Source organism: Sander lucioperca, chromosome 12 (assembly GCF_008315115.2).
Source record: "Sander lucioperca isolate FBNREF2018 chromosome 12, SLUC_FBN_1.2, whole genome shotgun sequence".
Classification (NCBI taxonomy): domain Eukaryota; kingdom Metazoa; phylum Chordata; class Actinopteri; order Perciformes; family Percidae; genus Sander; species Sander lucioperca.
The window spans coordinates 31,866,667-31,886,518 of NC_050184.1; the positions used below are offsets into that span (position 1 = coordinate 31,866,667).

A 19,852-nucleotide genomic window follows, 5' to 3' on the forward strand; every position below is an offset into this window, starting at 1 on the left:
GTTGAGTCTCTCTTAACTTTGTCTAAGCTGATGTCAACTTCAAAACCTCCTGCCTCCTCGACCTCCAACCAGCTAAACTTTTTAAAGATCTCTGGCGTTTTCTTGGACCTAGGATGCTGAATATTGTCAACTTGTCTCTTACGACTGCCATTGTTCCCGCTAGCTTTAAGACTGCGGTGGTTAAACCTCTACTTTAAATGACTGTACACACCACATCTATTGCACATCTGTCCTTCCTGGGAGAGGGATCCTTCCTCACTTGCTCTTCCTGAGGTTTCTTCCATTTTTAAAGAGTTTGTTTGGGGAGTTGTTTTCTAATTGGAAGTGAGGGTCGAAAAGGACAGAGGTGTCATAAACTGTATACAGATTATAAAGCCCCTTGAGGCAAAATTGTGATTGTGATATTGGGCTATATTAATAAAATTGACTTGACTTTTCTTTTTGATTTGACACTGACACAGAAATAAAAGAAAGGAAGCCAGGCCTCAGTTAGATAGCTCATCGCACTATTTTATTCAGTTACTGACATCCCAGGCAAAGAGGAAAGCCTTGCAACTCTGCTGTTGGTAAACCACTGGTGTTTTTTTTCTGGGTTTTTTTTTTCATAGCGTTGATGCAACACTGAAAAAGCGCTATTTCCAAACAAACACAGGTCCCTCATCAGTGATATGTAAGAGGCGGAGAGAATCTCACCTGGACAGTTTTGCATGAAACATACAAATGAAACAGGTTCAACCTTTTCTTTTGTCTTTTTGTTTCACATATAATAATAAATATCCATACCTATAAACACTCGGAAAAAATCAAAATATTAAGTCACAGGTACTGGAAAAAGCTCCACTTTTAAATCACAATGATAAATGTACAAAACAATAGACATCTCATATAAATGTTAATGGTTTTCGTTAAGAGATTTAAATCATTTCAGAAGAAATGAGTGGATAAAAACTAAACTTGGAGATTCAGTATTTCCTGAGGTTTATGGGTTCCCCTTAAAAAGGCCAGGAGAGGGGAATGGCTTTTATGTTACCGAGGAGATATAACAACAGGTCAAAGTGTCCCTTCAGGGTACCAGTCAGGTTAAGGACAAGGAGTTTTACCTGACAATACGGCCGGGATATTAAAAGATTCTGAGCACTTAATGTAGGATTGTATAATAAATGTACCTACACCCCCACCAATCTCCATTTAGGCCACAATAGTATTCATAAGCAGTTGATTAAAGTTGATCCTTAATACATCTTTGCTGGTCCACTTTGAGAAGTTGTGAAGCTCCCTTTTTACTTAAGATTTACCTTTTAAAAAATGCTGGAAGCCACCACAACCCCGAGCCGACCACAACCAGCTGTCACGGCACACTTCATGACCGAGTGACCAAGTAGTCAAAGAAGTCACGTCTGCACGTTGATGCAATGAAACAACAAAAAGGAAAATATCTGGGGAAATGTACACATATTTGGAGTATAGGTGAGGAAAAGATAATATAGCCTGAATAAAACGCAAAACTATTCTGAAAAACTGTACATGTAAACATCACACTTTCACTGAGTCCAAAACCAGAGGGGGGGGGGGATACAAAGCTTCACACAGGTTTACATTACAACCTCCTGCACAGAGCTACAGTCTCGTATCAGTGCAGGAGAGGCAACAATTGAAATAATATAAATAACAATAGAAGAAATACAGACCACCACCAAATGATAAGTTAAAACAAGCAAGGGCTAAAACCACTTTGATTTTTTTTTTTTTATAACAGTGCTGAACCCACAGAAAAAAAGGTTTAAAACATCTTTTTATCACTCTTTGTACAGCTATACAGTACATTTATCTGACCACTTTAGCAATCCACAAGCTACCAGGGCATTTTTAATCAACACCAATAGATTACATTGTCCAGTCAATACAAAGAGAAAATCCATTGGGCATTATTAGAAACAACAACATGACAACAAGTGGTTGTCGTTGATCACAGTAACTCCACAGAAATGTTGCTCAGCGTAGACTTAAGACAGTTTACAAACCTGCAAGCTGATGTTTGGTTGTGAGGATGGGACAGCATGACATCACTGAGTTTGACGTGAAGTGTGAATATCTGCTATGGTTGCAGGGACAAACGAGCATGTTGGAAGAGACGAGGAAGACATGTGAGGACTCAGGTCCCTCGTACATCTATGATTACGTCTGTTTGAGCCCAGAGGGGTGCTTCATCAAACCAACAGTACCAGTTCCAGTCAGTTGGGAAATTCTGTTTCATAAAGGAGGTTGGAGAAGTCTGACCTAAGTCAGGCTTAGCTTCAGCTCAGGCTTCAACAGTATCACAATGAATCTGCCAGACTGAAACATGGTGTTCTCTTAAAGCTTTCCTCTTTACTGCTGCACTGGGAGAGTCTGATGCGCTCAAACAACAAATTTAGGTCACATACTGACATGGAATGCACTTAATTGTGCAATTAAAATCTGAGCTCAAGATGCCTAATCTAACAGATAACTTGAACCTGCAAACACTGATTTTTTGTTTTACCACTTGGGGGCAGCGAGACAAGTTGTGAACACAACATTTAATCTATTTATCATCACATTTTAAGTTGATGTGTTGTTAGCAAAAAGTCTATTTACATATCCAGCCGTTATGAAGCAACATTGTGAGCTGTTTTTCTGTTCACCTGGTGAATGTAAGTCTAATATTCCCTCTTCTTTTAACTCTGTTTTGGTCTCCACCAACTCCCAACAGAAATGTCAGGCTCTTTCGCTGCTAAATGCTCCACTATCATTGAACTATATTCACCAGCTAGTCTCTAATTGTGTCTGTCATCTGTTTTGTGCTGAGCAGAAGTGCACAGTGGGTTTTTAGAGATTTTTCTCTGAAAACAGCTGCCTGCTGAAAATGACTTTTATGAGAGTATTGAGAGTAAACCAAAGCAGCCAGACAGCTCAACAATGAGCTGAAACTCACTATAAAGCTCCCGAAAGCACTGGGGAGCTGCAGATTCAGATGTTTATTCTCTGTGGGTTCATATGAGCAACACTTGATGAAATGAAATAAACCTGACTTGACTTTGACTGCTCACATTAAGTCCAAACCAGCTTTATGAAACAGATTTATCCTGGTTCCATTTGTTAGGCTAATTCGAGACAGGAGTTTTACAAAAAGTCCTGCTTTTCTAAGCCTATTTTATAAAACACCTCTCATATGGACCACTGAGGAGTTCACGATGAGCTCTAACAAGGTTTTCAAAAAGAAGCCATTTGCTTTTTTTTAATAATCATCAATAAAGCAGATTGAGCGCTGCTTATGTCCTTTGTCACAACCAGGTCTTAATATGTTTGAACTGAAACTGATATTCCAAATGAGGTAAAGACAAACTCAAATCACTGTGTTATTTTACCTTAATCCTGAGCTATAAAGTGCTTCCAAACTTGCAATAGAAACTATTATTTAAATGTAAATGTAATGCAGCCCAATCATGACATGAGAATTAAAGAAAAAAAAAGTTAAATTTATCATGTAAATCCAACTCTAGACCGGCCTGGTGGTGGTGGTGAGAAATAGACTGATTTGTGATAAATAACTGATGAATTTGATAAAATTTGTGATAAATACAGAAATATATCTCTTTAAACTTTGACAAATCAATAAGGTGCGAGCCACTTTTAGGCTGCTTGAAGAGTCATTGTCCTTGTTTGGAATGTCTCAGCCTCTGAATTAAATCTTCACAGATTGATGTCGTACAAACTGGGTCACTCCACTTATACACAAACAGAAAATTAACATACTGTCAATACCAACACTTACACCAACCAAAGAAAAGGGAATACAAAACACACACACACACACACACACACACACACTTACACGACATGTTTTTGTGCCAAGTGACTCACCATTAAAAGTGTCTGTTGTGAGTGAGACTGTGCTCTAGATTTGCTTTGAGTACTCTTGTGTGCCCTCAGACCACACACACACACACACACACACACACACACACACACACACACACCATAGCAGACAGCTGGGAGAGTAAACTGTGATGCGATTACATCTTTTTCAAAGATTGTCTCTTGCTTCTTTTCAGACAGTGTGTTTTCAGACATGATGGAGATGAGAGAGAGAATTTGACACAGCTGAGGTCAGACGGGGTGATACAGACAGACGGCGTTTTTTTGTCTGAGCAGTCCACACACACTCACACTACATCCAGTAAAGCCACGTGGATGTTAGGGTTACACCGATGCATGTGAGCTCAATGTGCTCCTTTTTAACTTGGAAAAAAAAACTCACAGGACAATTCCTTCACAAAACGACCCCAAAAAATCACTTTAAAGTAAAATAAATAAATAAGACGTGCAACATTAAGTCTCATTTTTCTGCCAGGTCCCATTTCCTTATCACTACGAATGACTGATCCCAATACATAAAAGTGCCTCAGTTACGAGGTTAGTGATAAAGATCAGTATTCACAAAAAACAACAACATTGAAATTGGCTACAATGCTGCATGGGATATCATTTCAGTTTGTTTTTTTTTACAACTTGACAGTTACAGCGGGAGGAGATTGTGTTAAAGTACTCCACCTTTTTGCCTTAAAACGCTTCAGCAAGTCTGACAGAGTCATTTCAGTAAGCACACCATTACTGATTATCTTCAATATTGCACCTTTTTTCTCTTTTCCAGTAGCACTGCTTATAAACCAAGAGTCTAAACAATATATTAATCTCCTTTTGTTTCCCTGACGTCTGTGACCTCAATTTGCATACCCAGGCTTCTTAAAAGCCTCCTTTCTTTTTAAGTAATGAGGAATATATGAAATATCCATAATAAAATAACTGAAAATAAAGTCACGTTGGGTAATGAGTCTTTGTTTCTTCGTAACCACATGCCTAAGAATCTGGAAACCACTCCAACAGAGCAGGACCGAGGTATAGTTTTGACGGATCTGTCAAACTTTTCAGATGAAAACTGTCAAACACTGTCCCATTTTTCCCTTCTCTACATTTAGTAGCTGTAAATCAACAAGTCAGTGGATTTAGCAGCGATTCATCTGCAGACTTTTAGAAAGCAATACTCCAAATTTTTCCAGAGACAGAAGTGAATTTGGAGAGTTGTCGTTTAGACGACCAAATCAAAAGATGCCACTGTACAGCATAGTTTACACTTGAGTAAAAATAGAAACAAATTAATGACACGAAATCACTGCTATTTAACTACTAATTTGCCCAAACATCTGCATAAACGAGCCAATGTGGCATTATGGTCACAGCTAGTTTAGGGTTCTAGTTCTCCCCTGTGCACCAATGCAGATCATTCTTCCACATAGATCATCGCTTCCTGAGACGAATGGAGGTTGAAGTGGTAAAATGAACTGAATGGGATGAATGGCTACAGATGACAGGGCACTAAGGTCAAAGTGAACCAAATGCATAAAGAAACATTTTTTCAGCCTGTGATATGTTCTGGCCTGTCCATACATACATAAACACGTGGGAATAAGTAAAGGTACCGTACCTACATTACCCACAGTGCACTGCAGTAGGCCTATCACTCATGGACATTTGTGTCTTTGCGCAAAGTCTGGCCCTGATGTGATTGACGAGGGCGACAGAGATGGACAGGCTAGGAGAAGGTTTGGCTTGGACTCAGTTCTGCTGCAGGATCAGGTTTTCCAGCTCGTCTGCTGAGCGCAGCAGGAAGGCAGCAGACTCCCGGTATCCTGCGATCAGCTGCCTCACCGCCGTGACCTCCGGAGGGCTGAGCTGAGCCGAAGCTCCACCACCGCCGCCTCCCTGACCGTGACTGTTGGAGCTGGAGGACGGGGTGATTGCCTTCATACTCAGATCTGTGGGACCTGCAGACACAACCGTGATGCTTTAAGGAAAACATACAATAGAGGAGAAACACGAGGGGAAATGAAGAAAGGCCCTGGAAGCATCTTTGACCTGAGAAATATATTTATGCATTTTTCAAACTACGTAAATACCTTGGAACTAGCAGAAAAAGAATAGTATTTCAGAGATGCGTCAAAGAGCTCGTTCTCTTGAAGAAAAGGAAATTCCTGTACACCGATTTTGCAATTACTGATTTAACCCTCCTGTTGTCCTCGGGTCAAATTTGACCAGTTTTCAAAGTTTCTATACCACACATTTTGGGTTTCTTTCAACCTAATTTCCCAAAAAACAACACGGATAGTTCCATTCAACGCTCTTCGCAAGTGAAATGAAGGATCAGTTCACTACTTTTATTGAATTTTGGATGTTTTATTCAATTTTATAGCATTTGAAAAAGAACTATTGAAATGGTTCTAAACTTCAACATACAGTACGTTCCCCTGATGTTAACTATTATTCAAAATAATTCATAATTGCAGCATTTTCACTCAAAAGTTAGATAAGTTTCATATAAAAGAAGTTTATTGACTAATAGTTTCCAAAGAAAAAAGTGTGGGGACAACAAGTCGGCAGGAAGACAACACAAGGGTTAAAAAAAATCTTAAAAGATCAGTTCACCCACATTAGGATTATTATTAATATCTAAGGCTACGTACTATGGGAAACCCACATACATTTATCAGAAAGAAAACAGTCAAATGTGGATTGTAGGGTTAATATTGCAGTTTTCAAGATATCCCGTAGAGGGCGCTAAAGGCCTGTAGAAGTGGTCGATATCCAGCTAGGGGTCAAAGGGGAAAATTAAAAAACAGAGAGGAAAAAAGAACGAGCGGCTTATATGCAGTCTATGTCCGTAATGCACGAAAAGATTGTGTGGCAGGGAACAATTTTAAAATGGCAACAGCTCTGGGAGCAAGAAAACAAAGGAAGGCATCTATTCTCAATTTCTAGGAAAGTAACTGACTCAGTTAATGTTTGTAAAAGAGGGGAAGGTAGACGTAAGGAAGAGGTTATTATTTCTAGAATGAGGATTGGTCACACATTCCTGAACAGCACTTTATTTATTTTAGGTAAACATCAGAGTGGTTTGTGTTCATGTCAGGAACCTGAGACAGTGCATCATGTTTTGATTTCTTGTCGAAATTATGACCGACAAAGACTAGATCTACTCAGAGAATTGCGAGAAATTGGTTTGGAAGAAGTATCTCTGAAGAGTATTTTAGAAGTAGGATCAAGTGGGAGGGGAAAACGTTGTTTGTTTAAATTTTTAATAGACACTGGACTGTATAACAGGATATAATGCACTGAGGTGTTAGTTCCATAGATGGCAGCAATGCAACTTTTTGGATGCCGTAAAATCCCAAAGAAGAAGAAGAAGAATGCACGAAAAGTTGTTTTATTTCTTAAAGGTTGATGTTAAAGTTAATTAGGACAGAATCCGTGTTTCAGTATTCTGTGGAACAAGAAGATTACGGAGGACTAGGATTTGATCTGTTTTGATGACTATTCTCCAGTGAGTGTATTTTATTTTTCTGTGCTAGCTTAAACTGCGTAGGCTACTTCGTGTTTATCTAAATGACTGTGACTAGAAGAAAAAAAACAATTGGAGAAACATGTAGCATGTAGGCTTATTAGAAATCCAGCACTGTAGGAATTACGGTGTGTAAGTAAGTAAGTGTGAAGTTTTATATCTTCAGAGACGTTTGAACTTTGTTCTGGTCTTGTGAACATTTAAAATGAGTAACGTGAGTGACAAAGTGCTATGAGATAACTGCAAACTGTCTGCATATTGTGAAAAGAAAATTGACATTCATTTTTATTTTAACTAGGCCTATTTGATATGCAGGTTTTTTTTTTGTATGGTCGATTTATGGTCGAACCCACAGCAGTTCTAGGCAAGACCCGCCCTTTTCTTAACATTCGCGCACTACGATTGGCCAGGCGTTCATGCTCGTACAAGGTAATGGAACCCGATTTTTTTCAGGTCCTATCCCCTGACCAATCGGCAATCTGACCTTAACTACTCAAGGTCAGAGCTAACCTCAACCAATCGGGCTGCTTCGCGGGGTGGATCTTGCCAAGAAACCAGGTGGGATCCATAATAACGCGGAAGGCCAATTTATGCATCTGCGTAAAATCAATGCCGTGGGTATGGATGTAGGTACGTGGAGATACGGACCCTACGCCGTAGCCTGACGTGCACCTCTCAAAAAATGTAACTACACGTTGTGGCGACGCATGCCGCTCGGCCGTGGCTTGGCAGCATTGCATTTCCCCCCTACTCATTTCAAGGTTCACCTTCTCAATAAACAACATGAAGTCAAGGAGAGGGTTAACTTTTCCTGCTACAGATTTCCCACCGTGGTCAGAAAGCTCATGGGAGACACTTTGGGACCCCCTCAAAAACGAGATGGTACATCTCAAGGGGTTTATCCTAATAAACAGAATTTGAAACAAACTTTGTTTCTCTCACTATGCCTTTAGAGTCGGTACTCGCACCGAAGCTAATCATCGTCACTCTCTCCATCGCTCTACCACACACTCCCCACGCACACACATGCCGGCCTTGCTATTGACCCTGCACACCAACGCACAGGTATAAACTTCAGGCCACTTGCGTAGGCTACGGTGAAAGCTCTGCGTGGAGCCTCCGCAGAAGCATAAACAGGGTGATGTTTTAGCAGGTAACACCATCTTACTTTTATGATGTTAACATGCTACCTTTTGCCAATTAGGACTAAAAACACAGTCCCTAGTTTTGCAGGTATTTGGTCATAAACCAAAGTATTATTGGATAAGTTAAAACTTTGACCCCATGATGGCGCTATAGTAAAAGTTAAAGGATCACTAAAGTCAGTACGATACATCATCTGGGAACTTCCAATGTCTGTACAAAATGTAGTACCAATCCATCTGGTTGATGTTGAGATATTTTACTGAAAACAATTTGACCTGCTGGTGGCGCTAAATGAAAAGTCAGAGGATCACCAAAGTCGTTGGGATTCATCATCTGGGCACCATGAATGTCTGTACAAAACGTTATGGCAACACATCCAATAGTTGCTGTGATATTTCAGTGTGGCCCAGACCAGCCAACATACTGACAACCCTACAGCAATTATCCCTGGTATTTTGGATAATCCACCAACTTAATTTCTATTCACCTACATTGTACCAAGGTGGGAACCCATATTAAGGTGGATACTTAAATGAGAAAACATATTGTGTTTTTGAACCAGCCCTTTAGTTACGGGAGCAGTGTGTTGAATGTCCTTTTACAGTCTTTTGTCAAGCCTGATGATTTGTTTGATAAAAGCTCCTCACCGTTGGTTTGTGCAGCACCAGAGTTCTGCTGGTTGCTGCCGACTGTCCCGTATCCCCGCAGGTTGTAGTTGAGGCCTCCGTTGGTGTAGAGCTGGTCTTGGGCGAAAGCTGCGCTGGAGATGGTGAACCCGGACGGGGCCACAGAGGCCGGGTCCTTCGAGTTGGTCTTGTCAACAGAGGAAGGTTCATCCTGTGAGAAAATAAATGTTTTCAATTTTGGGGAGAATATTGCCGTTTCTGTTGTGCAGTTCAGCGTTAATGATGCATAGCCATCCTAGCACATTCCCAAATCCCTGCTGGGCAAATTCACAAACACCAACTGCCAAGACATTTACCGGTTGGTAGACATCGAGCCGCATCCTCTTGGCAGCATTTCGGGTTTCGTTCTCACAGGCAGCAGCGAGGATGTTCTCAGCCATGGCAGAGGTGAGGTGAGGAGGTGTTGGTCGTATCTGGCAGGAGGGGTCGGAGAGATTTGTTGCACATTAGGAATGTGATGCACTAGATTTATTGAGATGTTGTATGCTGAATGAATACAGATTGCATTTTAGCTGGGGGCACTTCGTACCTCAAAACCGCCCTTTTTCATGCGGCGGCAGGATTTGAGGTAGGTGCGGATGCGCTTGCGGGAGCGCTCCTGGAACTCTGGGAACTGGCGGCTACAGGACTCGATGATGGCCTGGATCTTCTCCTTGGGCTGTTTGGAGATGGGCACCATGCGGTCCAGATTTTCATCAACGAACAGACGCACAAACATCTGACAGAGGCAGAGAGAGAGGGGGGAGGGGAGAGAATGGATGTAGAGCAGAAAAATGGAGTGGGGGATCCGGATAGAGGGGTGTGAGAGTCGAAAACAAAAGAGAGGAAAAGGGAAGGCAGGGGATGGGGGAGCATCAGAGGTAGAGTGGAAGAACGGAGGATAAAGAGAGAGGGGGAGGTGATGAAAACCGGAGCAATGGAAACCATTGCACATATTCAGGACAATATTTCTATATATATACTCACTCATCGATGCATTTTTTGCAACTTTACTGTGTTTATTTTCAGAAATGCACAGATAGTGATTTTCACAGAATAAATAGTGTACTTGCCTATATTAAATGTAGATATAGGAATTCTTTAATATTTCTAAGTACAATATCTACGCTGGCTGATATCCAGCAGTACTCTATTGTATTCTCTCTATAAGAATTTAATTATATTAACAGTTAGACAAGTTACTTACATTGAAGGCTTTGAGTCTCTCAGGGTCCATACCCTCAGCGTCATTGATCTTGTCACTGTCATCGTGGTCGTCATGATCGTCATCGTCGTCGTCAATGATCTGTGCCCGACCAGAGGTCAAGTCCTCTGCGCTCATGCTCAGTTCAGTTTTTACAGAGTCATAGCTTCCCGAACTGTAAGGAGGGGACTAAAAACACACAGAAATACACAGAAACACCATTATTATACTGTAGATCATACCGACACGAGAGCTGTTCTTCTTAACTGCTCATTAAGAAAGACAAAGTTGGTACCACAAGAGAAAGATAAAGTGCAATGTATTTGAAGTTATGATTAACCAAATCAAGTTTATATTCTTACCTTGTTGGTGTACTCTGTTTTGATGGAGTACTTCCTGTTGGGGTCTGCGGGGTAAGAGTTTGGTGGCGAGCTGCCCGCCTGCAGCAGTCTGTCGCTCAGATTGACCGGCTGCTGATCCTCTGAGGAGGACGAGGGTGAGGTGGTGCTAAAGTCCAGGGGAGCGCTCAGCCCGTTCTCTGTCACCTCCCTGTAAGGGGCCCCACCATCTGGGGGGTTCCCACCCACAGCCAGCACCTCCGGGGAGGTCAGGGCCGGCAGCCCGTTGGCACTGCCGCTCTCTGAGGAGTCGTCATCTGGCAGAGGGGAAGGAACAGAAGAGATGAGCTGTGCGGATGTTTGTCATCACTTTTCATTAATGTGGCTTTGTTTACTACGTACATAGACACTATTTCTGTATCGGGTAACTACAGAGTGGGTGTGTGACGACAGGGGCATCGGACTTCCTGCCTCATGTTGTGCTTTCTGAAACTGTTACGGAAGTGGGTATTGGGGTCAACTGTCAAGATAAATAAAAGTTAGGGTAGAAGGGGGGAGTCTTCTGAATTTTGAGGATGAGGAGGGAGGGACTGCTGGGGGGAAGGAGCCTTCACTTCCTGGTGTGTGCAAATTACAGCTCTTTAACCCTATGACTGTCTATGACCGTGTGCTGATCTCACTGATGATTTCTACATGTGTCAACTATGTTCACAAGAGCAGAGTAATTCTCCACGCCATTGATTTGCCCTATTTCCAGAATCCCAGCATTTTCTATAGTGCTGCCTAATCTGTGAAGGTTAATATCGGCCTTTGTCCTACTTCTCTAAACCCTATACCTTGAGAGAGAGGGGTGCATGGGTTGGGGACTGTGGTGGTGTGTCCCACCCCCCTGTAAGAGTGGATTTATTTGGATTAGTCCACTAAGAACGAGGCAAGCTGTTTCCTGTTTAACACCAATCTGTACCATTCTCACGTACAGTAATCAATACACCTTTAAATTCCAGAGGTGAATACAACTAAAAACAAACAAAGCCACATCATGCCAATAACAACCAGTATGTCTTACCGTCCTCTTCTTTAATGGCAGCTGTTGGGTTGCTGACCCTCTCTCCGTTAGGTGGACTGCGCTCAGGCATGGGGGGCGGCTCAGCTGCCACCCATGTAGGCTCAACGCCATTCATGTCCTCGCTGCTCATCGAACTGTCATCCTGAGGGGAGAAAGGAAGAGACTGTGAGACGGCGAGAGAAACCTGGATGTGCAGAGGGAGAGGGCTGCTGAGTGTCAGGAGAAAGATCTTTAAGTGTCCCATTTGTCCCGTAGAGAGAAAGAGGGGGAGAAGAAGAAGAGACTATCTTTATGTCTCTTTGCATCTCAGGTTCACACTTTTTTTTTAAAGTTTATCTTACAGCGATACTGATGCAATTGGTGCAGTTGTTCCTGCAGGCCACAAAAAAATGACTTCTTTAAGCTTTGTCAATGGTAGAGATGAGAAAATCAAGTGTGTACCTTCCAAAAGTTAGTGTTTTTAGCATGACATTCCCTCTTTGTGCTTCCAGACAGTAATTCCTTTTTGAGCTATGGCCGAGGGATAACAACAAAGTCTCATATTAGCTTCAGCTGAACTTTAAGATTGCTTTTTACATTGAATTAGCTTTTTTGAAGTGTGGATAGAAGGAACAATTACAGCAACCAGTAAAACTTTTAATATACTTTAATGACTTGAAAAACATATAAACCTACCCTTTTAATGTACATTTTCTTGATTTAACTCATAATAAAACATGCTGAAGTCTGGCAGTAGACTGTTAAATAATGTGTTTCTTGGAGCTCTGCTATTTTTAACTCTGTCACGTATAGCCCTAAAGATGCTTGTTAGAGCGTTACACAAATATGAGTAAACCATGAGGGTAAGGATTAGCAAAGGAGAACAGAATAATCTCCCAAACTATTCAAAGGCTGTCCTGAGCTGTGGCTCCAAACTACATTATACCATCTGCTAACAGCCACATTTCAGGGCGACCCAGGCCTGTTTACTTCATGCTAACATAAATGGTGACTTCTCTTCTCTCAGCTGGCAGAAACGGGAGCAAAACTACAACTGTGCAACGGGAACAGAGCGGAAATATCATCATCACGTCCTCTCATTCAAGCCACATGAGCAAACAAATAGGCCTAAACTCCCGGGGCTATGCATCCATCCCTCTGTAAAGGGTTTGAGGAGGACCAAAATGCTCAGTGACAGGTCCATTAGGTACCAAGTGTAGCATCAAAGAGGGAGAGAGACACGAGAGGGAGAGAGTCTCTAATTACACCATTTCTAAGTAGTTGGAAATGTATCATTAATGGCTATGCTTTAAGAAGATATATAATTCATAAATTCTGGGGATTTACTTTTAAAAAAATGAGACCCAATAGAGTTTTAGAAAGAATTAAGTTGAAGCACTTTACTTCTAGAATAAACTTACTAGACATTATTAGAATAAACATTAACGTCCCATCAATTAAGACAACAAACATAAACATAAGCTATATCTTCAGAAGTTGATGTAACATTTTTGCGAAGAGCTGAAACGATCTATCTATTAACTGTTTAGGTCCAAACTTTTTCAGTTGCTCCAACTTCTCAATTATGAGGATTTGATGCTCTTTTTTTTGGTCTTGTACTGTATGTGACAGTAAACTAAATACTTTGGGGTTTTTGACTTTTGTACGGACAAAACAAGCAATCTGGAGATGTCCCTTTGGTTTTAGGAAATGTTGATTGGCATTTTTTTTTCATTTAAGGAACAACAATCATTAGTAGCAGAGTTTATTTTAGTGGTATTTTTAGAACTAGTTCTGTATCCAATCCAAAGGACCTTACTGAGGTGCATAACAGTGAGTATGTTTACATGCAAACCAATATTCCACTATTATTCCGAATATGACAATATTCCGAATTTGATACAGGTCATGTAAACAGCATATTCTGGTTGGATATTTCGAATAAGGCCTTTTTATATATCATTTTCCGATTAAGACGTGGGATATTTCGGTATTATTCGGGTTTTAGAGGCATTCTTTGGACGTGTATACAGCGCATTCGGAATATGCGTCTCAAGTCTAGGTTTTTACTGCAGGCTTATGGTCAGCTCTGTGCGTTGCTATGGTTGCTGTACACAAACCAACCAGCCAACAGTTTGCAAGGATGCAGACCTGATAAGAAGGAGAAACACAGCTACTTTTAAACATTATCAAAGACTTGGATGTCAACATGTTTTTGGATATGCGCACACATCGCTATGCCGACCTTTTGAAGAAGCTGGTTGAAGGAATGAAAGAGGGACGCTGTGTTCGCACGGTCCCACTTGTAAACTTTGAAAAAATCGTATTTTGCACGGCTGCATGTAAACGGGAATATTAGTGGAATATTCACTTTCATTAGCCATGTAAACAGCTTAGTCGGAATATCGCCTTTTTTGGAATAAGGGCAAAAAACAGAATAGTATGTACATGTAAATGTCAGTGAGAATGTTTGGTTGAAAAGGAATTAAAAAAACTAATCTGAGGCATGTTTTACATCACCATAGGTAGTTTGTTTCTTTACCATATGTCAAAGAGAGAAGCAGGTTGTACTGTTACAATTACCAAAGTTCTGCAGAACAACAAACAGACTAGATACATATTTGCAAATTCTCTGCTGATCTGCTTTTGTCAACAGAACAAACCTGCTGCATTTTGAACCAACTGCTGATTTGAAGTGTTCTCTAAACCAGCACAGCAGCGATATGGAACAAATCACTACAAGTCTCCTACAACACATGAAATAACCCTCTGTGATGGTTCATTATTAAATTATTGTCCCTGTTCATTCTCAGTCTGCACACAGATGTGACCAACACTCTGAGCGGTTGTTAAATTGTACTCACCTACAAATCACAGTCTGGGTCATTGTTCCAGATAATCCTAATTATGCGCGAGTGAGGTTCTACATTATCATCATCAAGTAGCGCTCCCTGCACTTTAGTGGCAGTGGTTTCTGAGTGTCTCTGTCACAGCCACACATGGGAGTGGTCTCGCACATGACGTCACTCTGTGCAGAAGATTTACTAATCCTCATTTCACAGTGAGCTCCTCCTCCCAGCAGGAGGACTGCTCTGAATGTTTAATATTGAATGAAAAGTGAAGAGAAAGGATGTCTTATTCTGCTCCACAGCCTCGATGAGACGAAAAAAGAACACATCCAGAGGATTTGTGCAGTCAATACAAATGCAATTATAGTGAAAAGGAGATGTTAATAGTGGTTGATTTTCTAATTATGCCATCAGGACACCTTGTATCTGTGCCTACGCTTTACAAATATTCACAGTCCACTTGGAGAAAAGAGGCACTTACCCTTTCAGTGGCAGTCATGCACTGCAGTTTCATTTGTTTCAGGTAGGTGGCAGTAAGAGGCATGTTGTAATCAATGAGGTCTGGGACCAGTGAGGTGGGTCTGTCATTTTCTGACAAAGAAAGCAAAAAAACAAACAAGACAAATTATAAAATATAGAAGCAAGCAGATTAATCAAGTTAAAACTAATCTTCGGTGAATCTATTTTATCTACCGTAGCAGTGGCCAGACTTTTGACTGCTGGTATATAACTTAAGTACATTTACTCAAGTATTGCACTTAAGTACAATTGTGAGGAACTTTGCTTGAGTATTTCCATTTTAAACTACTTGATACTTCTACTCCACCACAATTCAGAGAGAAATATTGTACTTTTGACTCACTACATTTATCTGAGTGCTTTAGTTATTAGTTTCTTTTCAGATTAAACTAAAAATCACACCCATAGTTTTAATTGGCAACATTAAAAGCATGCCGAATTAGCTAATAGCAGTTCCTCTTTGATATGTATTCATGGATATACACACAACTATTACTGGATTACTTTTATTGATACGGAAGAAAACTTAAAAACATGACAATTCTCAGGCAAGTTCTGGAGTAATAAGGACCATCTTTTCTTCTATGATTTCTGAAGAGATTTATGGATGTTTATTTGAGAAAATTATATACTCAGAAAGCTTAAGTCACACACTGTTTCTGAAATAAGTGTATAATGTCTGTGTGCTCAGAACTTGACTGAGCTATGACTCAGAGGAAGTGCCATTTCTGGCACAAAATTGTCGGCCAAATCAGCAGGCCATACTGCAATAAATAACTTCCTGTTGGTTTTTAGAGCATGGGCACGCGCCTGTCCATCAAACACTCCTCACAGTTTGAAAACCTCTGCTCTATAATAACTATGAGTATACTGCAAAAGGTTGAAATCCAAGCAGTAGCCTCTGCTATACGTATGTAACATCTGAACGCAAACAAAGTGCAGCAGTCTCCACACCGGCCACTAGAGGGACTCTGTGATCATTTACAATCCCAGAGATGTGGTCCTCTTGAGTCTTTGTTACAGCATGTTGGTGATGAATATATATATATATATACAATATGTTTTTATTAATGATTTGATATTGATTAATGATGTTTCAATATCAAAACTCTTCCAAGTACAAATGCCTAAAATCATCAGCTCACATTTAGTGTCTGATAGGACAACTGAGAACTCACCTTTATCTTGTGTGATAAACCAAATCATTTTTTTTTTAATCTTATGATGAAATGATGAATGCAGAAAATCCTACAACAGTAACGTATGGCCATTGTAGTAGAAGATGGATTGATTTACACCATCCCAGCATGCATTGCAACATAGTAATTAACCCTTGTCCATGTCAGTATGTCAAAGGATCTACGCATTATCTACACCTAAAGGTTGAGCTCAAAAATAGCCTTTCAGTTAATGATGTCTCCAGAATTAGCGAGCCCTCCATAGGTCGGATGTGTGCCATTACCTTTGAACTCTGCAGTGCTGGGGTTGATGTGCATCCTCTTCTGGCACTCTCCACAGCTCATTAGGAACCGAGTCACCGCCTCTCTGGGCAGGAAGGCGTAGGTCTCTGCTATCTGTGCCGGGGGGAGTGAGCAGAGGAGACTGGGTTACGGCAACAAAAATGGAAGCAGTTATGGCTCAGGCTGTGAACTCAAACTGTGTGTGCAGGTGTTTGTTTTTTTTTGTACGGTGCATGTGTGAAAGTTAGCGGTCAGTGATTATGTGTTATCTGGATGTGGCATGAGGAGGAATCCTCCCTCTAGACAATCTCTCGTGTCTTTGGATGACCTTATTCCAACTGTTTGTATTTCTGCTTTGATAATCTAAAACACAAGTGGTGTTTGTCATCTTTCTCTTCCTGCTCTCTCAGGTGCAGTTGACTCATATCTGCATCCCTTTCTCATGCTCAGCCTTCCTTCTCTGTTTGTCTCCGATGCAGTGCCACCCTCCCCTCCTCACCCCCGCTGGCGTTTCCCTGTAAAATGCGACCTTCACGTGACCATGGAGAGGCAGCAGGGTGCCCACCCCCACCGGCCCACCATCACCACTGCCACATCTCCCCCATCCCCTTTGCCCCCCACCCCTCATGGCCCCTTAAGGCAGCTGAGAGGGAAAGGCCACCCAGAGGAGCGTGCACCTCCCAGAAGGCCACAGTGACAGTTCCATATTATGCCCTGCCCCAGTGATGCTGCCTCCTCAAAAGGGTACACTCTATGAGACATGACAGGACCTCTCTACAGGGCAGGAGGAAGTGGCTCTATGATTATTTTTTTTCCAATCCTGAGGGGTGGGGGGTACCAGAGTCCTGCTAACCCCCCCAACACTGCACTAAAGCTGCATACAAAGCCCCTCATTCTGTCAGGACACCCGACCCGAGACCACACCTCGGTTTGCAACGTAAACTCATATTTTGCCTTTGTTCCCAAGACATCCATAATGGGACACAATAAAAACGCTCGAGCCCCAGAAGTACTTTGTTTTTCTGGTAAAGGTGGTCACTTGTTCACTTGGTGACTCCTGATGCTAAACATTATACATGGGGGGCCCAATTCTTTCAAATAAAATAATCCTGTTGGGATTGTTTAAACTCACTCCGGCTGTGGGACACTTTTCACACAAAGGAAAAGGTGATATAGTCTGCATGCAGTAATTGGAACGCTTCCAAAAATGTTTGGATTCATGCAAGGTCTTTATCAGGTAAACATCCAAATCATTAAATTTGGTACACACTTTCATGTTTCCCTCAGAATAAATTGGCAGTCCCTCAACCTTTCATCTAGCGCCAACATCAGGTAAAAGTTTGAATTTATCAAAACCTTTAGGAAATACTTACAAAACTAACATTTCCATCATCCTCAGATGTACCATTTTGCCAATTAGCTAGCTAGTTATCATGCTACCCCCCTAAACAAAGGTGGTGAACAAGATAAACATATATATCAGAATGCTGATTGTTACTATGAGCATGGTATCATGCTGATGTTAGCATTTAGCTCAAAGCACCAGTGTCCCAGTGCAGTGCTCGAAGTGGGCCGGCCACCTACATTTTAGTGTTTGGTGTACCGTGACTTTTTCTTGCATACTGGCACTCCTCACAAACTGCAGCTACTCTTTTTTGCCCTCTCCATATCAGGTTCTCTGGCCCTAAATAAACTTTATAACCCAGGGGGCACTGGGGGCACTATGTGACGCATTATTATGGATCGCACATAACTTCTAGGCAAGTCCCGCCCTACGAAGCAGCTCAATTGGTTGGGGTTAGGCATTGACCTTGAGTGGTTAAGGTTAGGATAGCCGATTGGTCAGGGGATAGGACCTGAACAAACTGGGTAACGTTACCTTGCGTAAGCATGAATGCCTGGCCAATAGTAGTGTGTGATTGCTATTGAAGGGCGGGTCTTGCCTAGAAGTTGCATGGGTTCCATAATAATGCCTATGTGACGCTCACTTGTTCTCATTCTTGCCTGCCTGCTTTTTCTCAATCAATACAAACAGAACACAAACAGAGTCAGAAGATGACACAACAGAACTTAGAAAGTTAAATCCTTAATTACTAAATGCAGGCCCAGGAAGCAAATATGAGTGTCCTAGGACGGCGAAGGAGCCGCCCTACTCTGCCTCTGATTGGCTAGCACTCATTGCCTCGTTGGTTGGCTTGGTTAGGTTTAGGCACGAGGAGTGAGATTGGTTAGGGTTAGCGTAAGAATACTAGGGTAAGCTAATCAAAGGCAGAGTAGGGCGGGACATTCCTTTGCCATCCTGGGAAACACAAATTTGTGCCTGGGAGCAGCAAGCTAACATTAGAGCCACCCCTATTAGCGAAGAGCCTGTTGGTGTATCGTTAGCATTAGCAAAACCACCTGTGGCTGTTACCGCAGCCACTTACGACATTACGACAATTTGAGTATTAAATAATTTTATTTTCTATCATTTTTAAATACATTTTAGCTGTCAACATCAGCAATATATCTGAGTATCTTTAATTCACTGTAGACATTCAGAATGTGCTAAAGACAACCTTCCTTCCTTTGTAGAGCTACTGTGAGCAGTGCTAGCAGGGTTAGCTGCACCCTACAGGTACCTGGTTGGATTTACCCACCGCTTTGTAGGTCTTCTTTTGGCCTGCATGTTTGGGTGCTCTCCCGGGGTCTGCACCCATCTCCACATGCATGGCATAGATGATGTCAAAGAAGTCTTCCACAACAGCTACACGCTTCAGGGAGGAGTTGTCTTGGGCCGAATTCCCATCTGAACACTGAAACACAGACAGAGACTGGAGTTTAGTTTAATGTCCCACCTCGGGCTTACAGAGATGCGTATCATCTATTGCAGCTGCAAATGGAGCTTCCTCCATCCATGTGATGTGAGCAGGATATTTAAGGCATGTGAGACAAGACATCATACACACTGCACAAGGTGTCCTAACCAGTACTGAAACAACCAGCCTTATTTTGTCCAGCAGTCATTCAGTCTTTAAAAGTCTCTCGGGTGGAGAAGTCTCGGCCCAGCTGGGTCGGCAGCCATCACCTCATCTCTGCAATGTTTAAAAATAACACAATCATCGACACTGTACAAGACCAACACTCCCCCCTACCACCACTTCTGGCAGCCATCCTGCCTCCTGTACTGCTGACCCTGTCGCCATAGAAACTGCCACTGATTTCTCTTGGGC

At 41.7% G+C, this 19,852-nt stretch overlaps 1 protein-coding gene across 2 annotated transcripts in view; it reads right to left on the minus strand.

Moving 5' to 3' along the window:
• Nucleotides 1-489: 489 nt before the first annotated feature.
• The window catches only part of nol4la (nucleolar protein 4-like a), a 28,462-nt gene continuing 9,099 nt past the window's right edge, over nucleotides 490-19,852 (minus strand). The window contains exons 2-12 of one of the 2 annotated variants that reach the window (XR_004103505.2): nucleotides 19,280-19,435; nucleotides 16,643-16,754; nucleotides 15,143-15,252; nucleotides 11,834-11,975; nucleotides 10,792-11,084; nucleotides 10,433-10,618; nucleotides 9,776-9,964; nucleotides 9,543-9,659; nucleotides 9,208-9,397; nucleotides 3,954-5,843; nucleotides 490-3,848 (exon numbers count right to left, since the gene is read on the minus strand). Coding sequence is in view for 1 of the 2 variants with exons in the window: in XM_031290380.2 (XP_031146240.1) it covers nucleotides 5,635-5,843; nucleotides 9,208-9,397; nucleotides 9,543-9,659; nucleotides 9,776-9,964; nucleotides 10,433-10,618; nucleotides 10,792-11,084; nucleotides 11,834-11,975; nucleotides 15,143-15,252; nucleotides 16,643-16,754; nucleotides 19,280-19,435 (1,704 nt within the window). In the remaining variant the exon portion in view is untranslated. Of the gene's footprint in view, nucleotides 5,844-9,207; nucleotides 9,398-9,542; nucleotides 9,660-9,775; nucleotides 9,965-10,432; nucleotides 10,619-10,791; nucleotides 11,085-11,833; nucleotides 11,976-15,142; nucleotides 15,253-16,642; nucleotides 16,755-19,279; nucleotides 19,436-19,852 lie in introns of both variants that reach the window. The other variant, XM_031290380.2, reaches the window with a different exon arrangement.